At 42.2% G+C, this 23,532-nt stretch overlaps 1 protein-coding gene across 3 annotated transcripts in view; it reads right to left on the bottom strand.

Moving 5' to 3' along the window:
• CCAR1 (cell division cycle and apoptosis regulator 1) overlaps positions 1-11,201 on the bottom strand; it is a 66,043-nt gene extending 54,842 nt beyond the window's left edge. For 2 of the 3 annotated variants that reach the window (XM_059397571.1, XM_059397573.1), the window contains exons 1-2: positions 10,987-11,200; positions 9,796-9,918 (exon numbers count right to left, since the gene is read on the bottom strand). In XM_059397571.1, coding sequence (XP_059253554.1) covers positions 9,796-9,868 — 73 coding nt within the window. In that variant the 5' untranslated portion in view covers positions 9,869-9,918; positions 10,987-11,200. Of the gene's footprint in view, positions 1-9,795; positions 9,919-10,976 lie in introns of all 3 variants that reach the window. The other variant, XM_059397572.1, reaches the window with a different exon arrangement.
• Between the last annotated feature and the right edge of the window lie 12,331 nt (positions 11,202-23,532).

Here is a 23,532-nt window from a genome sequence, read left to right as displayed (position 1 = left end):
GGGCGCCTGGGTGGCTCAGTGGGTTAAGCCGCTGCCTTCGGCTCAGGTCATGATCTCAGGGTCCTGGGATCGAGTCCCGCATGGGGCTCTCTGCTCAGCGGGGAGCCTGCTTCCTCCTCTCTCTCTCTGCCTGCCTCTCTGCCTACTTGTAATCTCTCTGTCAAATAAATAAATAAAATCTTAAATAAATAAATAAATAAATAAACATTAATGTTTCTGTAAATCAGACAAAGTGACATTCAATTTTTAAAACTAGCCTTTGGACTTAGAAGGGAAAATAAAGTATCTCTAGGTCCTGGGTGGCTCAGTTAAAGTGTCTGACTCTTGGTTTTGGCTCAGGTCAGGATTTGGCTTAGGGCTCTGCCCTCAGCATGAAGTCTGCTTGCCCCTCCCCCACCACACACATAAGCTTACACCCCCTCTACTCTAAAAGAAAAATCTTAAAATTTTTTTTTTTTTTTATTTTAAGTAGCTTCCCACCCAGTGTGGAGCCCAACATGGGGCTTGAACTCACGACCTGAGATCAAGACCTGGGCCGAGGTCAAGTCCCATGCTTAACTGACTGAGCCACTCAGGTGCCCCAAATAAATAGAATCTTTAATAACAAACTACAAACAAAAAACTACTAATAGGGATGCCTGGGTGGCTCAGTCAGTTAAATATGACCGTCACTGCCCTCAGCTCAGGTCATGATCCTGGGTTCTGGGACTGAGTCCCAAGCATCTGGCTCCTTGATCAGTGGGGAGCCAGCTTCTCCCTCTGCCTGCTCTGCATGCTGCCCCAACTTCTCGTGCTCTGACAAATAAATACATAAAAATCTTAAAAAACAAAACAAAACAAAACAAAACACTACTAACAGCCAGACGTTGAGTGGAAGCCAACTGTTGGGCACCTGGGTGACTCAGTAGTTAAGCCTCTGCTTCAGCTCAGGTCGTGATCCTGGGATCCTAGGATCAAGTCCCACATCAGGCTCCCTGATCAGTAGGGAGCCTGTTTCTCCCTCTCCCGCTCCCCCTGCTTGAGTTCCCTCTCTGGGTGTCTCTCTGTCAAATAAATAAATAAAATCTAAAAAATAAAATTCTTATTTTAGGGACACCTGGGTGGCACAGATAGATGGTTCAGCATCTGCCTTCTGCTGGGGTCGTGATCTCAGGTCCTGGGATCGAACCCCCCATAGGGCTCCCTGCTCATCAGGGAATGTTTCTCCCTCCCCCTCTGCTGTCCCCCCTGCTTGTGCTCTCGCTTTCTCTCAAATAAATAAAAATAAATAAAATAAATCATTCGTATTTTAGACTTTACTGTCAATAAAGTGTATTTTGTTATTAATACTCCTTTTTTGTGGTTATCTGAGAAACTATCCTTGAGTATTTGTGAATTATAATCAATATTCTGTAAGATCATCCTGTAATTTGCATATCATAAAAGTATCAATCCCTGATTTAATCTTTCTCTCCACCTAAGTGGCCAAACACCTGTCGAATGGAGGTATTTTCCAATTATCCACAACAAAATTGTTCACATATCTATACCTAATTCAACATGATCGCTGAAGGTCTTGTGACCCTTCTAAAAGAGATATGCTTACACTGTGTATCAATACTTCCAGAGACAAACCTATGAAATGACCCCTAGATGACCACAGGCTACCAGGTAAACAAGTAAACTTAAGGACTAATTTATCTTTAATCTTTTTAATAAGACTTTATTTGACAGAGAGAGACAGCAAGAGAGGGAACACAGGCAGGGGGAGTGGGAAAGGGAGAAGCAGGCTCCCCACTGAGGAGACAGCCCAATGCGGGGCTCCATCCCAGGACCCTGGGATCATGACCTGAGCTGAAGGGAGATGCTTAATGACTGAGCCACCCAGGCGCCCCAAAGTTTTTTTAAACGTTTAAGGACAAATGTAAATTCTATATCATTTTCTAGAATGTCAAATCAGTTTCATATGACTGAAACACACTTGTGTTATGACATACTAGCAGTTTTACTGATTACCAACCAGTGAACACACCATTAAAACACGAAAGAGAAAAGAAAAAAAAAACCACAAAAGAGAAGCCTGTCCCTTTTCTGCTGTCCCTTTATCTTATCAAACTCACTATTAAATTTAAAAATCCTTATTACCTTTAATATTTATTAAGATGAGTCATCCTGAAATAAAGTCCAAAACCTCAAAGCTGCATGCTCAAGTTAGGACAGGGAGAAAAAAAAAAAAGAAAAGTTAGGATAGAAAGATGGGGCACTCAGTACTCCCGGCTTCCTAGTTTTGTTTTGGTTTTAAGATTTTATTTATTTGAGACAGAGAAAGAGAACACAAGCAGGGGAGTGGCAGAGGGAGAAAAGGCTCCCTATCGCTAAACAGGGAACCCAATGCAGGGCTCAATCTTAAGACCCTGGGATCATGACCTGAGCTGAAGGCAGGTGCTTAGGTGGGCCTGTAACTGAGCAACCCAGGTGCCCCTGTAGTTTGATGTTAATGCAGCTATCACTGGATAAGAGCACAAGTAAGGCATACTTACTTAAGGGGGAAAAGTATGCATTAACAATGAACCTTAAAAGATTTTATGTGTAGGGGTGCCTGGGTAGCTCAGTGGGTTAAGCCTCTGCCTTTGGCTCAGGTCATTATCTCCAGGTCCCGGGATCAAGCCCCACGTCAGGCTCTCTGCTCAGCATGGAGCCTGCTTCCTCCTCTCTCTCTGCCTGCCTCTCTGCCTACTTGTGATATCTCTCTGTGACAAATAAATAAAATCTTTAAAAAAAAAAAATTTTATGGGTATTTTTTTTACTCTTAGAAAAATGTTTTAGAGACTATTTGCTACTACTAGCATAAGCAGTGTTTAAACAGGCTTAAACCAATACTAGGAGCAATCTTTTCCTACTAAATGAGTTGTAAATAATCAAGTCCATTAAAGCGTAACTAATGTAAGTTAAGTATACATAGCATATCAGCTATTATTTGTTTGAAAAAGACCATGAATTCTGGAATTTAACAATCTGAGCTGCTGATTCAAGAGGTTGTGGTTTTAAATGATGACAACTGGGCCAAAACAAAGAGGCAGGAAAAATGGAGTCATATTTAAAACAACTGTATTGGGGCCCCTGGGTGGCTCAGTGGGTTAAAGCCTCTGCCTTCAGCTCAGGTCATGATCTCAGGGTCCTGGGATCAAGCCCCACGTTAGATCTCTACTCAGCAGGGAGCCTGCTTCCTCCACTCTCTCTGCCTGCCTCTCTGCCTACTTGTGGTCTCTGTCTGTCAAATAAATAAAAATCTTTAAAAATAAAAAAATAAAAAATAAATAAATAAAACTGTATCGGCATTAGCTTCAGTTGCCTGTTGAAAAGCACATTATAACTATAGTTTTAACTCCTGAAGTAGTTCATGTTTCTCTATGACCAGAATGCAGTCATTTTACAAATGGTCCAAAAGAAATAGGGGAGAATATACTAATTCATTCCCCACATTTCAATATTATGATGATTACATACAGATACAAATGCAAATGTTTTTAGTCAAATCTACAAACTATTATAATTAATCAAAGAGTTAAAGATTCAATCGGTGGGGCATCTGGGTAGCTAAAGAGTGGAACATGCAGGGCGCCTGGGTGGTTCAGTTGGTTAAGCAACTGCCTTCCGCTCAGGTCATGACCCGAGTCCTGGGATCAAGTCCCGCATCAGGCTCCCAGCTCCATGGAGAGTCTGCTGCTCCCTCTGACCTTCTCCTGGCTCATGCTCTCACTGTTTCTCTCTCTCTCAAATAAATAAAATCTTTAAAAAAAAAAAAAAAAAGAGGGGCACCTGGGTCGCTCAGTGGGTTAAAGCCTCTGCCTTCAGCTCAGATCATGATCTCAGGGTCCTGGGATCGAGCCCCACATCAGGCTCTCTGCTCAGCATGGAGCCTGCTTCCTCCTCTCTCTCTGCCTGCCTCTCTGCCTACTTGTGATCTGTCTGTCAAATAAATAAAATCTTTTAAAAAAAAAAGAGTGAAACATGCAACTCTTGATCTTGGGTTCATGAGTTCAAGTACATAAAACAGAAATAAATTTTATTAATTTTTATTTTTATTTTTTGAGCAGATTTATTCATTTGACAGAGAGCACAAGCAGGGAGAGTGGCAGGCAGAGGGAGAGGAAGAAGCAGGCTCCCTGCAGAGCAGAGGACGCCCTATGTGGGACTTGATCCCAGGACCACAGGATCATGACCTGAGCTGAAGGCAGTTGCTTAACCAAATGAGCCAACCAGGTGCCCAAAAATAAAAATAATTTTTAAAAAATATCTCAGGGGGTACCTGGTGGCTCAGTCAGTTAAATGTCTGACTCTTGATTTCAGCTCAAATCATGATCTCAGGGTCATTGTATCGAGCCCAGGTTGGGCTCCATGCACAGTAGAGAATATGCTTGTCTCTCCCCACCTGCTCCTCCCCGACTCACATGTACACTCTAAAAGAATTAAAAACTTTTATTTTTTTAAGGATTTTGAAAAAGTGAGCGATGAGAGAGAAAGAGACAGAACAAGCAGGGGGACGGACAAAGTGAGAGGGAGAAGCAGACTCCCTGAAAGGGAGCCCAACATGGGGCCCAATCCCAGGACCTAGGGACCATGACCTGAGCCTAAGGCAGATGCCTAACCGACTTAACCCTCCAGACACCCAATAAATAAAATCTTTAAAAAAAACAAAAAGAAAGAAAGAAAATGAAATCTCATAAAGATTCAATCAGTGGTTCACCAGTTATCTCTCTCAATCTCCTTATACACAGGAAACTGTTAAACTTTCAAACCTAAAAGTTCTAGAAACAAATATGACTGTCACTGAATATATATCACAGCACTTCAGCTAGGGGATGGAAAAAATAGGGAAATAATAAGAACTATTTCAGTGTAGGAGAAATGTTCTATAGGGCTGGAAAGATGGAACATCATAAATACCATCCCAAGGAGTTTGAAATGAATTCTAAAATCCTTGAAGATATTTTTTTTAGATAAGTAAAAATAATGGAAGATACAATGAACCATAATTCTGATGATCTAACATGAACTCTCCTGTGACCATCTGAAAAATCTAAACAACTTTCACCTTTCTAGGCCTCAAATTCCTAATCTGATAAAGTTGTTGAGATAGAATCTAGGACACGTCCCATCCTGCTTTGAAATAGTTTGACTTGGACAGAAATTAGGAGGGGCTCCTGACTGGCTTTGTAGGTAGATCATATGACTCTTGATCTCAGGGGCATGAGTTTGAGCTCCTCATAGGGTGTGGAGCCTACTTGGAGAAAAAAAAAAAGAAAGAAATCATACTTTAGTTGTATCACATCTGACAGATACACTGAAACTGAAAGAGAAATAAGAAGTAGCATATCCAGTATGTAAGAGAAGAAAGCAAATTAAAGCAATTAGAACTAAAGAAGAGAGGGGCACCTGGTTAGCTCAGTCGGTTAAGTATCTGCCTTTGGCTCAGGTCATTATCCTGGGGTCCAGGGATGGAGCCCTTCATTGGGCTCCCTACTCAGCGGGGAGTCTCCTTCTCCCTCTCCCTCTGCTCCTACACACTTGCTCTCTAATAAATAAGTCTTTTTTTTTTAAGATTTATTTTTTTTAAGATTTTATTTATTTATTTGACAGAGAGAGAGATCACACGTAGGCAGAGAGGTAGGCAGAGAGGCAGGCAGAGAGAGAGGGGGAAGCAGGCTCCCTGCCAAGCAGAGAGCCAGATGTGGAGCTCGATCCCAGGACCTTGAGACCATGAACTGGGCCGAACGCAGAGGCTTAACGCGCACAGAGCCATCCAGGTGCCCCCTAATAAATAAGTCTTCAAAAAAAAAAAAAAAAACACACACTGAATAAAGGATAATAAAGAGTAACACTACCAAGTGAGAAATGAGGAAAAAAGCTTCCTGACTTAAGGATCTATGGTAAGCACTATGGATTACATTTGGGAAAAGCAAAGAAGGACCTGAAAGTTAGATGAGAGACTTTAGCATATGACCTGTAACCAAGAGAAAGCTGCTATGACAATTATCCAAATGTAAAACAGAGAATACCTGGGGCATTTTCAAAGGAGAAAAAAGTCAAGATTTGATATATGATTGATTTGGGGGGTTAAAGGAAAAGAAAACCAAAGATGATAGATAATAACATCTAGGAATTCAAAATTAATCAGTAACAATCCATACACTGATCTTCAATTTTACCAAATATTTCAGTATTATACTGCTAGCATGCCTGCTTTTACTAAATTTTTTTTTAAGATTTTATTCATTTATCAGAGAGAGAGAGGGGGAGAGAGCGAGCACAGGCAGACAGAATGGCAGGCAGAGGCAGAGGGAGAAGCAGGCTCCCTGCTGAGCAAGGAGCGGGACACAGGACTCGATCCCAGGACGCTGGGATCATGACCTGAGCCGAAGGCAGCTGCCCAACCAACTGAGCCACCCAGGCGTCCCTAAATTTTTTAATATATATTTTTTATGTTATTTAAGTACTCTCTACACCTAACATGGGGCTCAAACTCATGACTCTTTGAGGTAAAGAGTCCCACGCTCCTCTAACTGAGCCAGCCAGGTGCCCCTTTATATTATTTTAAATCAGTCATCAGGGGGTGCCTGGGTGGCTCAGTGGGTTAAAGGCTCTGCCTTCAGCCTGGGTCATGATCCCAGGGTCCTGGGATGGAGCGTCAGGCTCTCTGCTCTGCAGGGAGCCTGCTTCCTCCTCCTCCTCCTCCTCTCTCTCTCTGCCTCTCTGCCCACTTGTGATCTCTGTCCAATAAATAAAATCTTGAATAAATTAAAAAAAAAAATCAGTCATCTATGTGAATGTAGTGAAATCTAGATCACTTTAGCTGAGAATTTCCAAGGTCAGTACAAATGCAAAATATCCTTGCCAGAAAATGGAAGAGCAAAGACTTTAACTGAACAAAATCATGTTATGTTATATACAAAAAGAGTAGTATTTTCATACTGTTCTCAGGAGAAAAAGGGTCAGAAATATAGGCAGAGAGATCAAAATACTTAATTCAAGTTGAATTACTCAGTTAACCTTTTTCTGTTCCATGATTATTTATGACAGTAGCCTCTGACAGTAATATGTCTGGAATAGTTCAAAGGGTGCATTATTTTTTTTAATAGAATAAAAATCCAGCATCTACACTATTGCCCAAATTAAGTCCTTATATGTCCTTCACTGAAATTTTTTCTCAAATTGTACTTGAAGCTACTAGGAGAAAACTTGAGGTACTATAATTAGGTTAGAATGTTCTCTATTTCACAGGCACCTAGTTGGTTCACCTAGTTGGAGCATGTGATTCCTGATCTCAGGGTTGCAAGTTCAAGCCCCATGTTGGGTGTAAAGATTACCTGGGGGGGGGGGGGGAATTCTCCATTTAGATGAGATGTAAATAAAACTCATTTTAATTGCCTCAGGATTGAAAATTTAACTTTTACAGAAATTTGTGTGGCTCTGAAAATCAGCTAATAAGATGAGATATTAGACACAAATAAGGCTTTAAGATGAAGGTAAGAAAAGAGCAAGCTTTAGGAAACAGCCTGAAATAGAGCACCTGGAAAATAAACATTTTAATAAAAACAGTATCACTAGAGAGTTCTCTTTAGAACCTTCTCCAGGATTTTTACAGGAGAGCTAAGAGAGACATATGCTAACAGAACACTTGGCCTACTTACTGAAGTTATGACGAATCAATAAAATTTGATTTGGAAAAACTGATTAACAGCAAGGTCTAAGAAAACCCATAAAAATTTCCTACAGCACAAATAAAAGCTCTGTTTACACAAATCCCATTATTTATGTTTGGACTCTTGCCAAAAAGGGAGATCTATATTTACTACTGACTTTTGTGTTTGATAATTTTCATGAACATCTGGTGTCTTCTCTGTTCAATCTTAAAAACAAAAAAAGTATAATGTAAATTTAAGTAATTACAATAAATTTTTAAAAATATTTTATCTATTTATTTGAGAGGCAGAGATAGCAAAAGCGACCATGAGTGGGGAGGAGAGGAAGAAGCAGGCTCCCTGCTGAGCAGAAAGCCCTACAAGGGCTCTATTCCAGGACCCTGAGATCATTCAGCAGTCACCCAACCAACTGAGCCTGCCAGGCACCCCACAATACAAATGTTAAGAGCTACAGACAATAGGATTCCCCCCTGAAGAGCTATTTAACTGGAACAATACAGAAATCAACTTAAAACAAATTATAGAGATGCCTGGGTAGCTCAGTTCCTTAACCATCTGCTTTTGGCTCAGGTCATGATCCCAGGGTTCTGGGATGGAGCCCCACATCAGGTTCATCAGGCTCCCTGCTCAGTAGGGAGCCTGCTTCCCCCCACCCTTACTCCTACTCTCCTGCTCTATCAAATAAATAAATGAAATCCTTCAAAAACAAATGTCACTCGGAATATTATGTTCCTGACCTTGTTTTAAATAAACAAAGCAAATTATATGTTGAAAAAGCCAGGTAAAACATGTTTAGTAGACCAAAATACAAGTCATAGGACTTGCTTCTGGACATAAGGTAACTGTTGACAATTCCCATTTCAAAACTAAGTCAAGGGGCGCCTGGGTGGCTCAGTCAGTTAAGCGTCTGCCTTTGGCTCAGGTTATGGATCCCTCGTCCTGGGATGGAGCACTGCATCAGGCTCCCTGCCCAGCAGGGAGTCTGCATCTCCCCCTGCCTCTTCCTCTCTCTGTCTCTCATGAATAAATAAATAAATAAAATCTTAAAAAAAAAAAAAAAAACAAAAAAACTACGTCAACACCAGAGTCCCCATTATTTAACATAAAGTACTACCTGGATCTGAATTAAATATAATCTATAACTATTATTTCATAATCTCGTTGCCTGCAGAACTGCCCATTTAAACCCGCAAATGAAAAGTAACAATAAAAACTCCGAAGCTGATGTGACAGGCCTCTCCCCAAGAAAGTAAACCACAAAAAAAAAAAACAAAAAAACTCCGAAGCATCCATTTAAGAACGGTCCCCTACTTAACAAGATAATCATGTCCACCAAATTTTATAACACCCAGTCAGAAGGTCATAGGGTCTCTTTAACCGACCCTGAATTACTAAAATAGACATTTTAAGTAAAAGGCAGTAAAGAACCAGTATTAGAGATGTCATAAATAAAACATATACTCAAATTAACAGAAAAAGCTGCAACTTTTCGGGGTACCCAAAGAAACTGAAATTCATACTGTAGAATCCTTGGGATACTTCTCTAAGATTCAAACCTTAAATCAAATGGTTAAAAAAAAAAAAACAAAAAACCTTCTTAAAGCAAACAGAAGCAGCTTATTGATACATTTTCAATGACATTATCTGTTGACCTTATTTTGAAAATGTAAATACTTATTTGCTCTTTTATACCTATTTATCTTTCTCCTTTGCTTGATCAATTCTTTAGAACTGGGTTTGCCACTTTAAACTCTAACAACGGAAAACCAGTCATATATAATTTTTCATAAAATGTAAAATTTTAATACATTTATTTTTCAGTATAGCATGTGCATACTGACATCTTAACATTCCAAATGACAACCTCTAATCAATGAATAGCTGCTAGCCTATTTAAATCAAATAAAAGTTAATCAATATGTTTGAAAAACTATATAGAACTATCTAAACTGCTGTGTAAAACAGATTTGTGCTAGTTGATCCATCAATTTTTTAAAAGCTTCACAAATAAAAGATACGTCATTTAGGAACATTTTACAATATCACACACACAGCCTAATTCACGTCCTCCCCCAACCCCCAAGTTTACAGTACATGTGTTCAGTGGCCTGACCTGGCTGAGATACCGCAGTGGCTGTAAATTGAGTAGCCCATGGCGGATTCTTCTGTCCTCCAAACTGAGCCATGATGAAAGAGGGAAAAACACCTTCACTTGTTTGTCTTCTATAGCAGCAATCTATTAAGAAAAATAATCCACATTTTAAAGTTGAAACTATAAATATCATGAAAGTGTTATTAAAGAAAAGTTTGTCAAGGAAATCTTCCTAAATTCTAGTATAAATAACGAGGTACATATAAACGTCCAATATGTAGCAAAAAAAATTCTACATCAAGCAGCTCACTAAAAGCCCCAAATTTCAATACATTAGGGGTAGACTCACAAGAAAGGCACTTCTTTCCGTGACTACAAACTGTCACATTTTAACAGAAAACCCATGTGCTGTTATCTACCCAGTTCTTAGTAAGTACAGTCTCAGGTTCAAAGAAAATAGAGCCTGCGTGTTTCTTTTGGCAATCAATTGGGGACTGAAAGTGGTGGAACCAATTACGGAAATTGGGACGATACACTGAGTGAGTATTTAAGACTATCATTTAAATAACGAACATCTTACTTTCTCGGGTTGGAAAGGGGCCGAGGAGCTCCTTTTCCTTCTCCCCTCCCTCGAGGGGAAAAACGGTTGAAAATAACGGATGTCCCCTAAAGAACAATCGCTAAGACCCCCTCCCCCCAAAATCAAGCCAGGAAAGGCCAAGATCTAAGCCCGCGCACCCTCTCCCTCCCCCCGCGACTCGGAGGGGCCAGAGCTCGGCCATCCATCTTCTTCCAGCCCCAGCTCCTCGCGGGACGCAGACCAGAGAAGGCGGAATCCTCCGTCTCACGAGACTGGGCGAAGCGCCAAGAGAGGACTACTGAAAGCCCTGGTCCCCTTAACCTCCAGGCCGGGCAAAGAGCCTCTATCCCCCAAAACCCGCGCCGCCGCCAGCCACCCGACGCCCTGGGCCGGAGGCCGGGAAGCTAAAGCTTAGCGACTCCGAAGTGAGGGATGGCGCTCGGCAGTGCCTCTAGAACCGCCAAGCCGAGGCTGAGGGGCGCTGGGTGTACCTGAAGAACCGAGGAGTGGGGAGGGGGGCCGAAAAAACGAGGCGGTGGGGGAGGGGCTGCCGCGCGGGGCCTGCTCCGACCCGCACAAAAGGGACCATAGCCCTCCCGCCCCAGTCCCACGAGAGCCCCACCGTCGCCGACCTACGGACGCCGTGCTACCAAAACGGTCGCTCCTGGCCCTTCAGCGGATCCGATAGGATATTAGGACCCCGGCTCCGCCGCCTGCTGCTCCAACCGCGAAGACCAGACCTTCACCTGAATCGGGTCCCGGCTAACACCGAAGCCATTTCAAACCCGTCAGAGTTAAGCGCATGCGCCAACTTCCCTCTCTTCCTCCACGCCTCTCCCCTCCTCCGCATCTCTGCGAGGAACGGCGCTTACGGGTTTACGTTCTACGTGCGCGCACCCCAGCTAGCCTTCCATACGCTCTCTACGCTCACTAAGCCGCCGGCGCTAGAGCGCGCTTTAGAAGGGTTACCTGGGCTTCCCATAACAATGAGCCGCCAGTGTCTCTGCGCCAGCTCTGAAGAAAAGACTTTTCAGAGGGTGGGCAGGGAAGAATTGTAGGTCACGTGATCGGACCAGCCCGCCGCCATTTTGTGTTTTTTCGCCTTTTCTGTGTTTTTTCCTAGTTCAAGTACTTAGAAGTATACCGGGTACCATCTTCCTAAGTTTTTTTTTTTAATTGAGATAAAATTCACGTACCATATAATTCACTGTTTTAAATATTTTGTACAGTTCAGTGACCTTTATTTTTTATTTTCCTCCGATGGCCTTTGTACAGTCAAGTTTCTTACAGCCATCACCACCTCAACCGTCGGAGGAAACCCCTACCCGTTAAGCAGTCACTCCTTAATTCCAGCACCCGCCATCCTTTTACAGCCACTAATCGTCTTTGTCTCTGTGGATTCGAATGTCCTAGATACTTCATAGTAATAGAGTTGTATAACATACGGTACTTTGTGTCCGGTTACCGTGGTATCTAAATGGGGAAACTGGATCTGATCGGCCCCCAGGTGTGGAGCGACCCCTTCAGGTGGAAGCCAATGGCGCGGTTGGTGAAAGAATCCCCCTGAGGCAGAACAAAGGAGATAAAAGTTTTTTGAATACACCTCAAGGGAGCCACTGACTGGAGAGCTGAGGAAAAGCTAACTGCAAGGGAGGCAGTGGGTGGGGGCTGTTTTTGAAAGGGGGAAGATGAGTATGGCCACATGCGGATTTCTCCCTTTCTTGGTAACTGTGGCCCGATGGCCAGTTAGGACCTGTGGATATTTTCAGGTGGATCCGGGGATGGTCCCCTCTGTATTCAGTCAGGTAGGCCTATAGGCCTTTATATATTCCATTGCTCAAGCCTGTTTGCCTAAAAGTGTCCTCTACAGCTTCTTTAACTTAACTATTGTTTCCGAGGTTCATGAAGCAAGTATCCACACTTCATTACATTTTATGGCTAAAACTAATCCTTTAAATGGTGAATACTAATTTTTTATCCATTTGTTCTAAAGTGATCGCTTAGGTTGTCTTCACATTGGGGTGTTATGAATAAGGGGGCTGTGAATATTCACATACAGGTTCTTTTTGAACTCTTGTTTTCAATTCTCTTAGGTATATGTATGCACAGGAGTGGAATTCTGGGTCACATGGCAGTTCCATAGTTAAATTTTGAGAAATTGCCAACTTTCTTTCCCAGTGGCTACACTAATTGCCACAGGCAATGCACCACATTCTCCTCCTCGGCTCTTTCTTTTTAAAATGTTGTGGAGGGGGCGCCTGGGTGCCTCAGTCGTTAAAGTGTCTGCCTTGGGCTGGGGTCACGGTCCCAAGGTCCTAGGATATAGCCCAGCATCAGGTTTCCTGCTCAGCAGGAAGCATGCTTCTCCCTCTCCCACTCCTCCTGCTTGTGTTCCCTCTCTCGCTGTCTCTCTCTCTCTGTAAAACAAATAAGTAAAATCTTAAAAAAAAAAAAACGGGGGGGGGGGGGTGCCTGGGTGGCTCAGTCTTTAAGCATCTGCCTTCGGCTCAGGTCCTGATGCCAGGATCCCTGCTTGGCAGGAAGCCTGCTTCTCCCTCTCCTGCTCCCCCTGCTTCTGTTCTCTCTCTTGCTCTCTCTCTCTCTCTCTCTCTCTCTCTGTCAAATAAGTAAATAGGCAACATCTTCATTTAAAAAAAAAAAAAAAAAAAGGGGTGAGATCAGATTTCCTTGTCTTGTTCCTGAATTTAGGGAGAAAGCTTCAGTCTTTATTTTTGATTTTAGCTCTGGGTTTTTTCACAGATGCCTGTTAGCAGGTTAAGGAGGTTCTTTTCTAGTCCTAGAAGCATCTGGGTGGTTCAGTCAGTTAAACTTGATCTCAGTTCGGGTCTTCATTTCAGGGTCATGAGTTCAAGCCCTACTTAAAAAAAAGAAAGAAAGTTCTCTTCTATTCCTAGTTTACTGACAGTTTTTATTATGAAAAGGTTTGCAGTTATCAAACAGTTTTCCTCCACCAACTGAGAAGATCATGTGAATTTTTACACACTGTATTAATATGGTGTATTAGATTGATTGGTTTTTGTATATTGATCTATCGTACATTCCTGGGATAAATCCCACTTGCTTACACGGTGTGTAATATTTTTAATATGCTGCTGGGTTTGATTTGCTACTGTTTTGCTCAGAATTTTTGCATATATATATATATATATATATATATTGATCCATAGTTGTCTTCTCTTCTTCTTCTCCTCTTTCTCCTCCTCCTCCTCCTCTCCCACCTCTCCTTCTTCAAGATTTATTTATTTATTGGGGCACATGGGTGGCTCAGTGGGTTAAAGCCTCTTCCTTCAGCTCAGGTCATGATCTCAGGGTCCTGGGATCCAGCCCCGCATCAGGCTCTCTGCTCAGCAGGGAACCTGCCTCCCCCTCTCTCTCTGCCTGCCTCTCTGACTACTTGTAATCTCTGTCTGTCAAATAAATAAAATCTTAACAAAAAAAAAGATTTATTTATTTATTTAAGAGAGAGTGGGTGAAGGGGCAGAAGGAGAGAATATCGAAGAAAAGTCCCACTGAGTTTGGAGCCCAACACTATTTCATGAGCCATGAGATCAGGACCTGAGCCAAATCTAGGGGTTGGTTGTTGGATGCTTAACTGACTGAGTCACCCAGACACCCCTGTAATGTTCTCCTTAATCTTTTTTTTTTTTTTTTTTAAGTCATTCTACACCCAACATGGGGCTGGAACTTATGACCCTAAGATCAAGAGTCACATGCTCTAGTGACTGAGCCAAACAGGTACTCCTCTTGCGATGTCTTTGACTGGCTTTAGTGTGAGAGTAATACTTGGCTCATAGAATTAATTAGGAAGCATTCCTTTTTCTACTTTTTTAGAAATGCTAGAGAAGAATTCCTTTTTAAGTATTTGATAGAATTTGATAGAATTTGATAGTATATCAAAGTATATCCTTAAAAAGGATAGAATTCCTTTTTAAGTATTTGATAGTATTTGATAGAATTAAGTATTTTGATAGAATTCATCTTTTTTTACTTCATGGCAGATAGTATTTTTTTTAAAGATTTTATTTATTTATTTGAGAGAGAGAGAATAAGAGAGAGAGAGAGCACATAGGAAGGGGGAGGGTCAGAGGGAGAAGCAGACTCTCCGCCAAGCAGGGAACCTGATGTGGGACTCCATTCTGGGACTCTAGGATCATGACGGAGCTGAAGGCTGTTACTTAAACAAGTGAGCTACACAGGTGCACCCCAAACATTTTTTTAAAGATTTTATTTATTTATTTGGCAGAGGGATAGTACAAGCAAGCAGTTCTGCAAACAGAGGGAGGGAGAGAAGCGGGCTCTCCACTGAGCAAAGAGCCCAATGCAGGGCTTGATTCCAGGACTGTGGGATCATGACCCGAGCTAAAGGCAGCCATTTAACTGACTGGGCCACCTAGGCGCCATTCAAAAAAAAATGTTAAGATTTTGGTTTTTTTATTTTTTTAAAGATTTTATTCATTCATTTGAGAGAGAGAGAGAGAGAGTGCACAAGTAGGGGGAGCAGCAGAGGGAGGGGGAGAAGCAGGCTCCTGCAGAGCAGGGAGCAGATGTGGAACTTAACCCCAGGATCCTGGGATCATGACGTGAGCCGAAGGCAGACACGCAACCAACTGAGCCACCCAGGTGTCCAAAGATTTTACTTTTAAATAATCTCTACATCCAACATGGGGCTTGAACTTATTATAGTCCTGAGATCAGTTGCCATGTGCTCTACTGACTGATCCAGTCAGGCAACCTATTTTTTCTCCCCATTTTTACACAGATTCTGTATCTTGTATTTCAAATAATATATCTTGTAAATTTTTCTATATCAGAATGTAAAATGTGTTCCCATTTTTTTTGCCAGCCAAATAATATTTTTTGTATGAATTACTATAGTATGTATACTCAATCCCCAATCTATGAGTATATAGGCCATTTTTTAAAAACCTTTTTTTTTGGGGGGGCAACCCTTGGGTAACTCACTTGATTGTCCAACTCTTGGTTTGGCTCAGGTTATAATCTCATGGGTCTTGGGGCCTGCCTTTTTTTATTATTATTAAGATTTTATTATTTTATTTATTTGACAGAGAGATCACAAGTAGGCAGAGAGGCAGGCAAAGAGAGAGGGGAAAACAGGCCTGCCCTGCAAGCAGAGACTCTGATTCTGGGCCTGATCCCAAACGCCCCCCTGGGAGACTGCTTAAAGATTTTCTCTCTTGGGGCACCTGGGTGGCTCAGTGGGTTAAAGCCTCTACCTTCAACTCGGAACATGATCCCGGGGTCCTGGGATCGAGCCCCGCATAGGGCTCTCTCTGCTTGGTGGGGAGCCTGCTTCCTCCTCTCTCTGCCTGCCTCTCTTTCTGCCTCTTTGCCTACTTGTGATCTCTCTCAAATAAATAAATAAAATCTTAAAAAAAAAAAAAAAAAAGATTCTCTCCCTTTGCTCCTGCCCCCACTGCCTTGTGTGTGTGTGCACACACTTTCTCTAAAATAAATAAATAAATCTTTTAAAAAAACCATTTTTTTTTAATGGGATGCCTGGCTAGCTTAGTCAATAGAGTGCATAACTCTTAATCATGGGGTTTTAGCTTGAGCCCCACATTGGGTGTAGAGATTACTTAACAATAAAATCTTTTAAAAATATCTTTTTTTTTTTTTTAAATGGGAAGGAGTATTTATTTATTTATTTAAAGTAGGCTCTAAGGGCGCCTGGGTGGCTCATTGGGTTAAAGCCTCTGCCTTCAGCTCAGGTCATGATCTCAGGGTCCTGGGATCGAGTCCAGCATCGGGCTCTCTGCTCAACAGGTAGCCTGCTTCCTCCTCTCTCTCTCTCTGCCTGCCTCTCTGCCTACTTGTAAAATAAATAAAATATTAAAAAAAATTTTAAAGTAGGCTCTACACCCAAAGTGGGGATTGAATTCACTACCCAGAGATTAAGAGTCACGTGTTCTCAGGCTGAGCCAGACAGGTACCCCTCATGCAGGGGATTTTTTAAAAGACTTTATTTATTTACTTGACAAAGAAAGAGAGAGAGCAAGCACAAGCAGAGGGAGCAGCAGAGGAAGGAGAAGCAGGCTGCCCACTGGGCAGGGAGCCTAATGCAGGGCTCGATCCCAGGAACCTGAGATCATGGCCTGAGCCAAAGGCAGACACTTAACTGAACCACCCAGGTGCCCCTACGTAGGGGATTTTTTATCTTTTGCACTCAAGCAGTGCTGCAATAAATAACCTCATATTTAGCTCGTTTCCCCCTTGTAAAATTGTATCAGTAGAATACGTTTCTTGGTCACAGATCTTGTGAATTTACAATTTTAATACATGTGGCCAACTTGACTTCCATAAGTTTATACCGGTTTGCACTCTTACCAGCAATGTATGAGAGCATCTATCTTCCCCAACACTTGCCAAATAGTATTGTTTTCCAATTTTTAAGCCTGCTTATAGGTGAATAGCACTGCTTCTATTATCTATTGTAACAAACTGTCACAAAAAGTAGTGGTTTAAAATAATAACTTCTTCGTATCTGTTGGCTCTTTGGGATGACAGAGCTCAGCTAGATGGTGATGACTTAAGGTCTCTAATTTGCTTGTAGTCAGATGGCCGCTGAAGCTGGAGTCATCTGATCCAGGCCTGTTCAAGGTGATCTCTTGACTCACACATCTGGCACTAGAGTTCTTTCCTCTCAGCCTCTCCAGGAGCAGCCTGGCCTCCTTTCATAACAGCTCACACTTCCAAAGTAAGGAAGGGGATAATGTCAGCTCAGTTTGAATGAGGTGGAAGAATAGATACCAGATCTCAGTGCACAAAGAGGGAGAAAAGGAGATGATGGCCCTCCTGGCCCTCTCTGGTAACCTGATACAGTTTCTGTTTTTCGTTTGTTTTTTTTTTTTTTTTTTTTTTTTTTTGGCCTGATATAGTTTTGTTTAGTATTTCTCTCAGTATGAGTGAGGATATCTTTTCATAGGTGTAAGAAACACTTGTATTTCCTTTTCTAGTAACCCGTATTCATTTCTTTTGTTCTTTTTTCTATTTGGACACTGTTCCTTTTCCCGTTAATTTTTGGGAACTCATTATCTTAATCCTTTGTCATAGCACCTAAAAATCTTCTGTTAATTTTTGTTTTGATTATTTTTTACTTGGATTTTGGAGCGCTTCACTGTGCAGAAGTTTTTACTTTTATGTAGTAAAATTTATAAAATTTTTCTTTTTTTTTTTTTTTAAGATTTTTATTTATTTATTTGACAGAGATGACAACCAGGCAGAGAGGCAGGCAGAGAGAGAAGGGGGAAGCAGGCTCCCTGCTGAGGAGAGAGCCCGATGAGGGGCTCGATCCCAGGACCCTGGGATCATGACCTGAGCCAAAGGCAGAAGCTTTAACCCACTGAGCCACCCAGGCGCCCCTATAAAATTTTTCTTTTATTGCCCCTGAATTTCTGGGGGGTGGAGGGGGGAATGGCATTTCCCACTCTGATTATAAAAGAAATAATAATAATAAATTCTATAATTGTTTATTCAAGAATTTTTATTTATTTATTTATTTTTTTAAGTTTTCAATCCATTTAGAATTTATCCTAAGGAAAGGAGTGAGGTAAGAATCTAACTAATTTTGTTTATACAGATGGCTACCCTGTTATTCTAACTATTCACTGAATAACCTTTATTTCCCCTGTGATTTGAAATGCTACCCTTAAATTATAGTGAAAGTCCATAGGTATTTAGGTTTGTGATGTGAACAAAGGCAAAAGAAAAAGAATTAAACTTCTTTAGAACTTAGAGCCTATTGACAAGTACATGAGACAAGCAGAGTGACATTTCTTAGTGCGAGTAACTGCCTTGATGTTAACACATGGCAGGAGGCAAAAGGCAACCCCAGGTTCACATTAGCCTGACACCCAAGATCCTGCGAAAATCTCTTTGGAAACTTCTTTTATCTTTGCCCCATACTCTCCAAAGATATATTTTAGCAATAAGCCTCCAAGCATATGGCCTGCTGATGGACATCTGAAGGGTCTCATGATTAAGATTCTACTAGACAGTAATAAATAAACTTTTCCTGACAGCAGCTCCTCAAGGTCCTAGAAACTTTGCTTCCAAATTCCTTAGAGACTTATATGATCCCTAACCCATACTCAACGTGAAAGTATATAACCAGCCACTCCTTATGATCCTAGCACAGCTCTTTCTGCCAAGGGGTCCTATCCCTGTGACTGCTTTCATGCTTGCCTTGTTTATTTATTTATTTATTTCCCTGTGCTTTAATAAAACCACCCTTTTTGCACCAAAGATGCCTCAAGGATTCTCTTTTGGGGTACCTGGGTAGCTCAGTTGGTTAAGCATCTGACTTTGGCTGAGGTCATGATCCCAGGGTCCTGGGTTCAAGACCCACATTGGGTTCTCTGCTCAGTGGAGAGCCTGCTTCTCCCTCTCCCTCTGCCTGCTGCTGCCCCTGCTTGTGCTCTCTCTGATAAATAAATCTTTTAAAAAAAAGAATTATTCCTTGACCGTTTGCTCCAAATATTTTCAGATCAGTTTGTTTAAGAATTCTGTTCTGTTCTACCAATCTAAAATTCATCACACCAGTACCATACTCTTTCAACTTTCATAGCTTTATAAAATATTTCATAACTTGGGGCACCAGGTGGCTCAGTTGGTTAAGTGCCTGCCTTTGGCTCAGGTCATGATCCTGGGGTCCTGGGATCAAGCCCCACATCAGGCTCCCTGCTCAGTGGGGAGTCTGCATCTCCCCCTCTCTCTGGCTGCCATTCCCCCGCTTGTACTTGCTTTCTCTCTCTCTGTCAAATAAACAAAATTTCTAAAAAAAATTTTCTATTTGTAAAGATTTTACTTATTTACTCATGAAAAAACAGACATAGGGCTCATAATATTATTTCTCCTACCTGCAGGACTTGATCCCAGGACCCCAGATCACCACCTGAGCTAAAGGCAGATGCTGAACCAACTGAGCCACCCAGACACTCACACCAGTATCCCTTATCTACTCTCCTTTTCTCCCTGGCCCCTGTATTTTTTTGTTGTTGTTGTTATTTTTTATCTAATCCATATGTACTTTTTTTTTTTTTTAAGATTTTATTTATTTGAGAGAGAGAGAGAGAGAGAAAGAGAGAGCACATGAGGTTGGGAGGGGCAGAGGGAGAAGGAGAAGCAGGCCCCCCCGCTGAGCAGGGAGCTAGACACAGGGCTCATTGCTAGGAACCTGAGATCATGACCTGAGCTAAAAAGCAAATACTTAACCAACTGAGCATCTCAGGTGTCCCTCCATATGAACTTTATGTTTTTGTTTTTTTAAAGATTTTATTTATTTATTTGACAGTCAGAAATCACAAGTAGGCAGAGAGGCAGGCAGAGAGAGAGGGGGAAGCAGGTTCCCCGCTGCGCAGGGAGCCTGATGTGGGGCTCGATCCCAGGACCCTGGGACCATGACCCGAGCCGAAGGCAGAGGCTTTAACCCACTGAGCCACCCAGGCGCCCCTATGTTTTTGTTTTTTTAAGATTTAATTTATTTGCCAGAGTGAGAGGGAGAGTGAGAGCTAGAGAGAGCACACACAAGCAGGGGGAGCCGCAGGCAAAGAGAGAAACAGACTCCCTGCTGAGCAGGGAGCCCAATATGGGGCTTGATCCCAGGACCTTGGATCATGACTTGATCCCAAGGCAGGCACTTACTTGACTGAGCCACTCAGGTGCCCCTCCATATGAACTTTAATGTGACCTTGTCCTGTTGCCTCCAAAATATCCTGTAGGTGGTATTTTTATCAGGATTTCTCTCAACAAATAGCTTAAATTAGTGATAACTTATTGTCAGCCAGCAATCAATCCAATCAGTGATACTTTTTAAAAATTTGATCTATTTTTAAGTAATCTCTACCCCCAATGCAGAGCTCAAATTCACTGCTCTGAAATCAGGAATCTCGTGCTCTTCCAAGTGAGCAGCCAGGAGTCCCATTACTCCAAGCTTTTTACTTATTTATTTTTAAATATTTTACTTATTTTTTTGACAGAACAAGAAAAGAAAGCACAAGCAGGGAAAGCAGCAGGCCCAGGGAGGAGAAGCAAACTCCTTACTGAGCAGGGAGCCCATCTTGGGGCTCGATCCCAGGACCCCGAATTCATGACGGGAGCTGAAGGCTGATGCTTAACCAACTGAGCCACCCAGGCACCCCTACCCCAAGCTTTGTAACAGGAAATGGGACCAAATGATTGTATTTAAGTTAGCATTGTGACGTAATGTGGAGAGCCATGCAGCAGAAGCTGGGAGTCACGTACTAGGCGAGGCTTGAGGAGAAGGGCAGATGAATGTTTATGTGGGAGCGCTCCAGGGAACGCACAACCTGTACTGAAGTATCGGGACTAGTATAAGATTAACCAGGGACCATGGGAACGGCACATGGGAACGGCACAAAAACAGAGTGAACAATAAGTTTCAGGGGCTCACGTCAGTAGGCACGAGCTCCCCGCATGATCTGGATTGAAGTCATCTGTATCCCTTCTGATTGGATGTTATAGTAGTTGTGTTATGTGGTGATTGGTTACTTTCTATCCACTGTATCCTATAACTTGGGGCTGTAATCGATGTTCGGGGTCCCGGGGCTGAAGACTGAATAAAGAAGTTTGCCACTCAACCTCGTCTGCGGGTCGTTCTTACGGGTCGAGAGCGACAACGTAATGTGCTGTGTAGGTGAAACAGAGTGCTATCAGAGCAATAGGGACACCTTTCCAGTGAAGGGTGATCCTGAGAAGGTGGCCTTTAGCTAAACCTGAAGAATGAGGAAGAGTTGGCCCGACTAGACAGAGGGGAAAGTCACTGTGACGTTAGTAAGTGCAGTTGCTAAATTTTAAGTGACACCCTATAACATGTAAACACTTTTGTTTGTTTTAGGTTTTTGTTTTTGTTTTTAGTTCTTTCTACACCCAATGTGAGGCTCAAACTCACAACCCCGAGACCAATAGTCACCCTCTGTACCAAGCCAGCCAGCCAGCCAGCCATTGTGAACATTTTTAAATGCACTCAACTCTTCCACTATGTATATTTAATATACATTTTAAAAACATTTCTATGTTTTTCTGTTTGGAATTTTGTTGCCATAAGTAACTCTTTTAATTTATAATAAACTAAGATTTTTCTTTAATATTTATGCATATGTGGAAATTCTTTTTTTTTTTTAAGACTTTATTTATTTGACAAACAGATCACAAGTAGGCAGAGAAGCAGGCAGAGAGAGAGGAGGAAGCAGGCTCCCTGCTGAGCAGAGAGCCTGATGTGGGGCTTGATCCCAGGACCCTGGGATCATGACCTGAGCTGAAGGCAGAGGCTTTAACCCACTGAGCCACCCAGGTGCCCTTGGAAATTCTTTTTTTTTTTTTAATTTTTAATTTTTTTATTTTTTCCAATTGAAGTGTAATTAGCATACAATGTTGTATTCGTTTCACGAGTACACCATATAGATCCATTGATTCCTACATTATACAGTGCCCTCCACAATAAGTGTATACACCATCTGTCACTCTATAACCTTATGACAATATTATTGAGTATTTTCCCTATACTCATGAATTATTTATTTTATAACTGGGAGTCTATACCTCTTATTTTTAAAGTTTATTTATTTTTTAGTAATCTCTACACTCAATTTGGGGTTTGAATTCAAGAGCCAGAGATCAAGAGGTACACTACACTAAACGAGCCAAGCAGGCACCTTGTAGGCTGTGCATCTTAGTCCGCTTTAACTACCTCAGCCATCTCCTCACCCACCTTTCTTTTTTAAGATTTATTTACTTATTGGGATGCCTGAGTGGCTCAAGTCAGTTAAATGCCTGCCTTTGGCTCAGGTCATGATCCCAGAGTCCTGGGATCAATTCCTGCATTGGGTTCCTTCCTCAGCAGGGAGGCTGCTTCTTGCTCTGCCTGCTGCTCTCCCTGCTTGTGCTCTTTCTCTCTCTCTGATAAATAAATAAATAAAATCTTAAAAGAAAAAGACTTTGGGGCACCTGGGTGGCTCAGTCGGTTAAGCAACTCCTTTCAGCTAGGGTCATGATCCCAGGGTCCTGGGATGGAGCTTCCTGCTCAGCAGGAGGCCTGCTTCTCCCCCTCCCCTCTACCCATACTCTCCCTCTCACTCACTTTCTCTTTCAAATAAATAAATAAAACCTTTTTTTTTTAAGATTTTATTTATTTATTTGACAAAGAGAGACACATAGAGAGAGGGAACACAAGCAAGGGCAGAGGGAGAGGAGGAAGAAGCAGGCTCCCCGCTCAGCAGGGAGCCCAATGTGGGGCTCAGTGTGGGGCTCGGTCCCAGGCCCTGAGATGATTTGAGCCAAAGGCAGACACTTAATGACTGAGCCACCCAGGCACCACTGAAATAGAAGTTCTATGAATAGTGTGCTGGAAAATTAATGAAGTTTTTACTTCATTTAAGAAGTAATTCAAGGGCGCCTGGGTGGCTCAGTGGGTTAAGCCGCTGCCTTCGGCACCGGTCATGATCTCAGAGTCCTGGGATCGAGTCCCGCATTAGGCTCTCTGCTCAGCAGGGAGCCTGCTTCCCTCTCTCTCTCTGCCTGCCTCTCTATCTACTTGTGATTTCTCTCTGTCAAATAAATAAATAAAATCTTAAAAAAAAAAAAGAAGTAATTCAAGTTTTGTTTTTTGCAGTGTTCCTTCCACATTATATTGAGCTAATACTTTTTAAAATAGGATTTTACATCTCTCCACAGATATTTGGAATGATTATAAATTCTAGGTGCTCATATGTATGTAAATAATCATTTAAAAAATTTTTTTAAATAATTCTTTTTTTTTTTTTAATTTATTTGACAGAGAGATCACAAGCAGGCAGAGAGGCAGACAGAGAGAGGGGGAGAAGCAGGCTCCCCGCTCAGCAGGGAGCCCGACGTGGGGCTCGATCCCAGGACCCTGAGATCATGACCCGAGCTGAAGGCAGTGGCCAAACCCACTGAGCCACCCAGGCGCCCCTCTTTTTTTTTTTTTTTTTAAAGATTTTATTTATTTATTTGACAGAGAGAGATCACAAGTAGGCAGAGAGGCAGGCAGAGAGAGAGGAGGAAGCAGGCTCCCTGCTGAGCAGAGAGCCTGATGCGGGGCTCGATCCCAGGACCCTGGGATCATGACCTGAGCTGAAGGCAGCGGCTTAACCCACTGAGCC

This window comes from Mustela nigripes, chromosome 4 (assembly GCF_022355385.1).
Source record: "Mustela nigripes isolate SB6536 chromosome 4, MUSNIG.SB6536, whole genome shotgun sequence".
In the NCBI taxonomy this organism is placed as follows: domain Eukaryota; kingdom Metazoa; phylum Chordata; class Mammalia; order Carnivora; family Mustelidae; genus Mustela; species Mustela nigripes.
The sequence above is the reverse complement of the archived record's forward strand: the minus strand, read 5'-3'. Positions and strand labels throughout refer to the sequence as shown.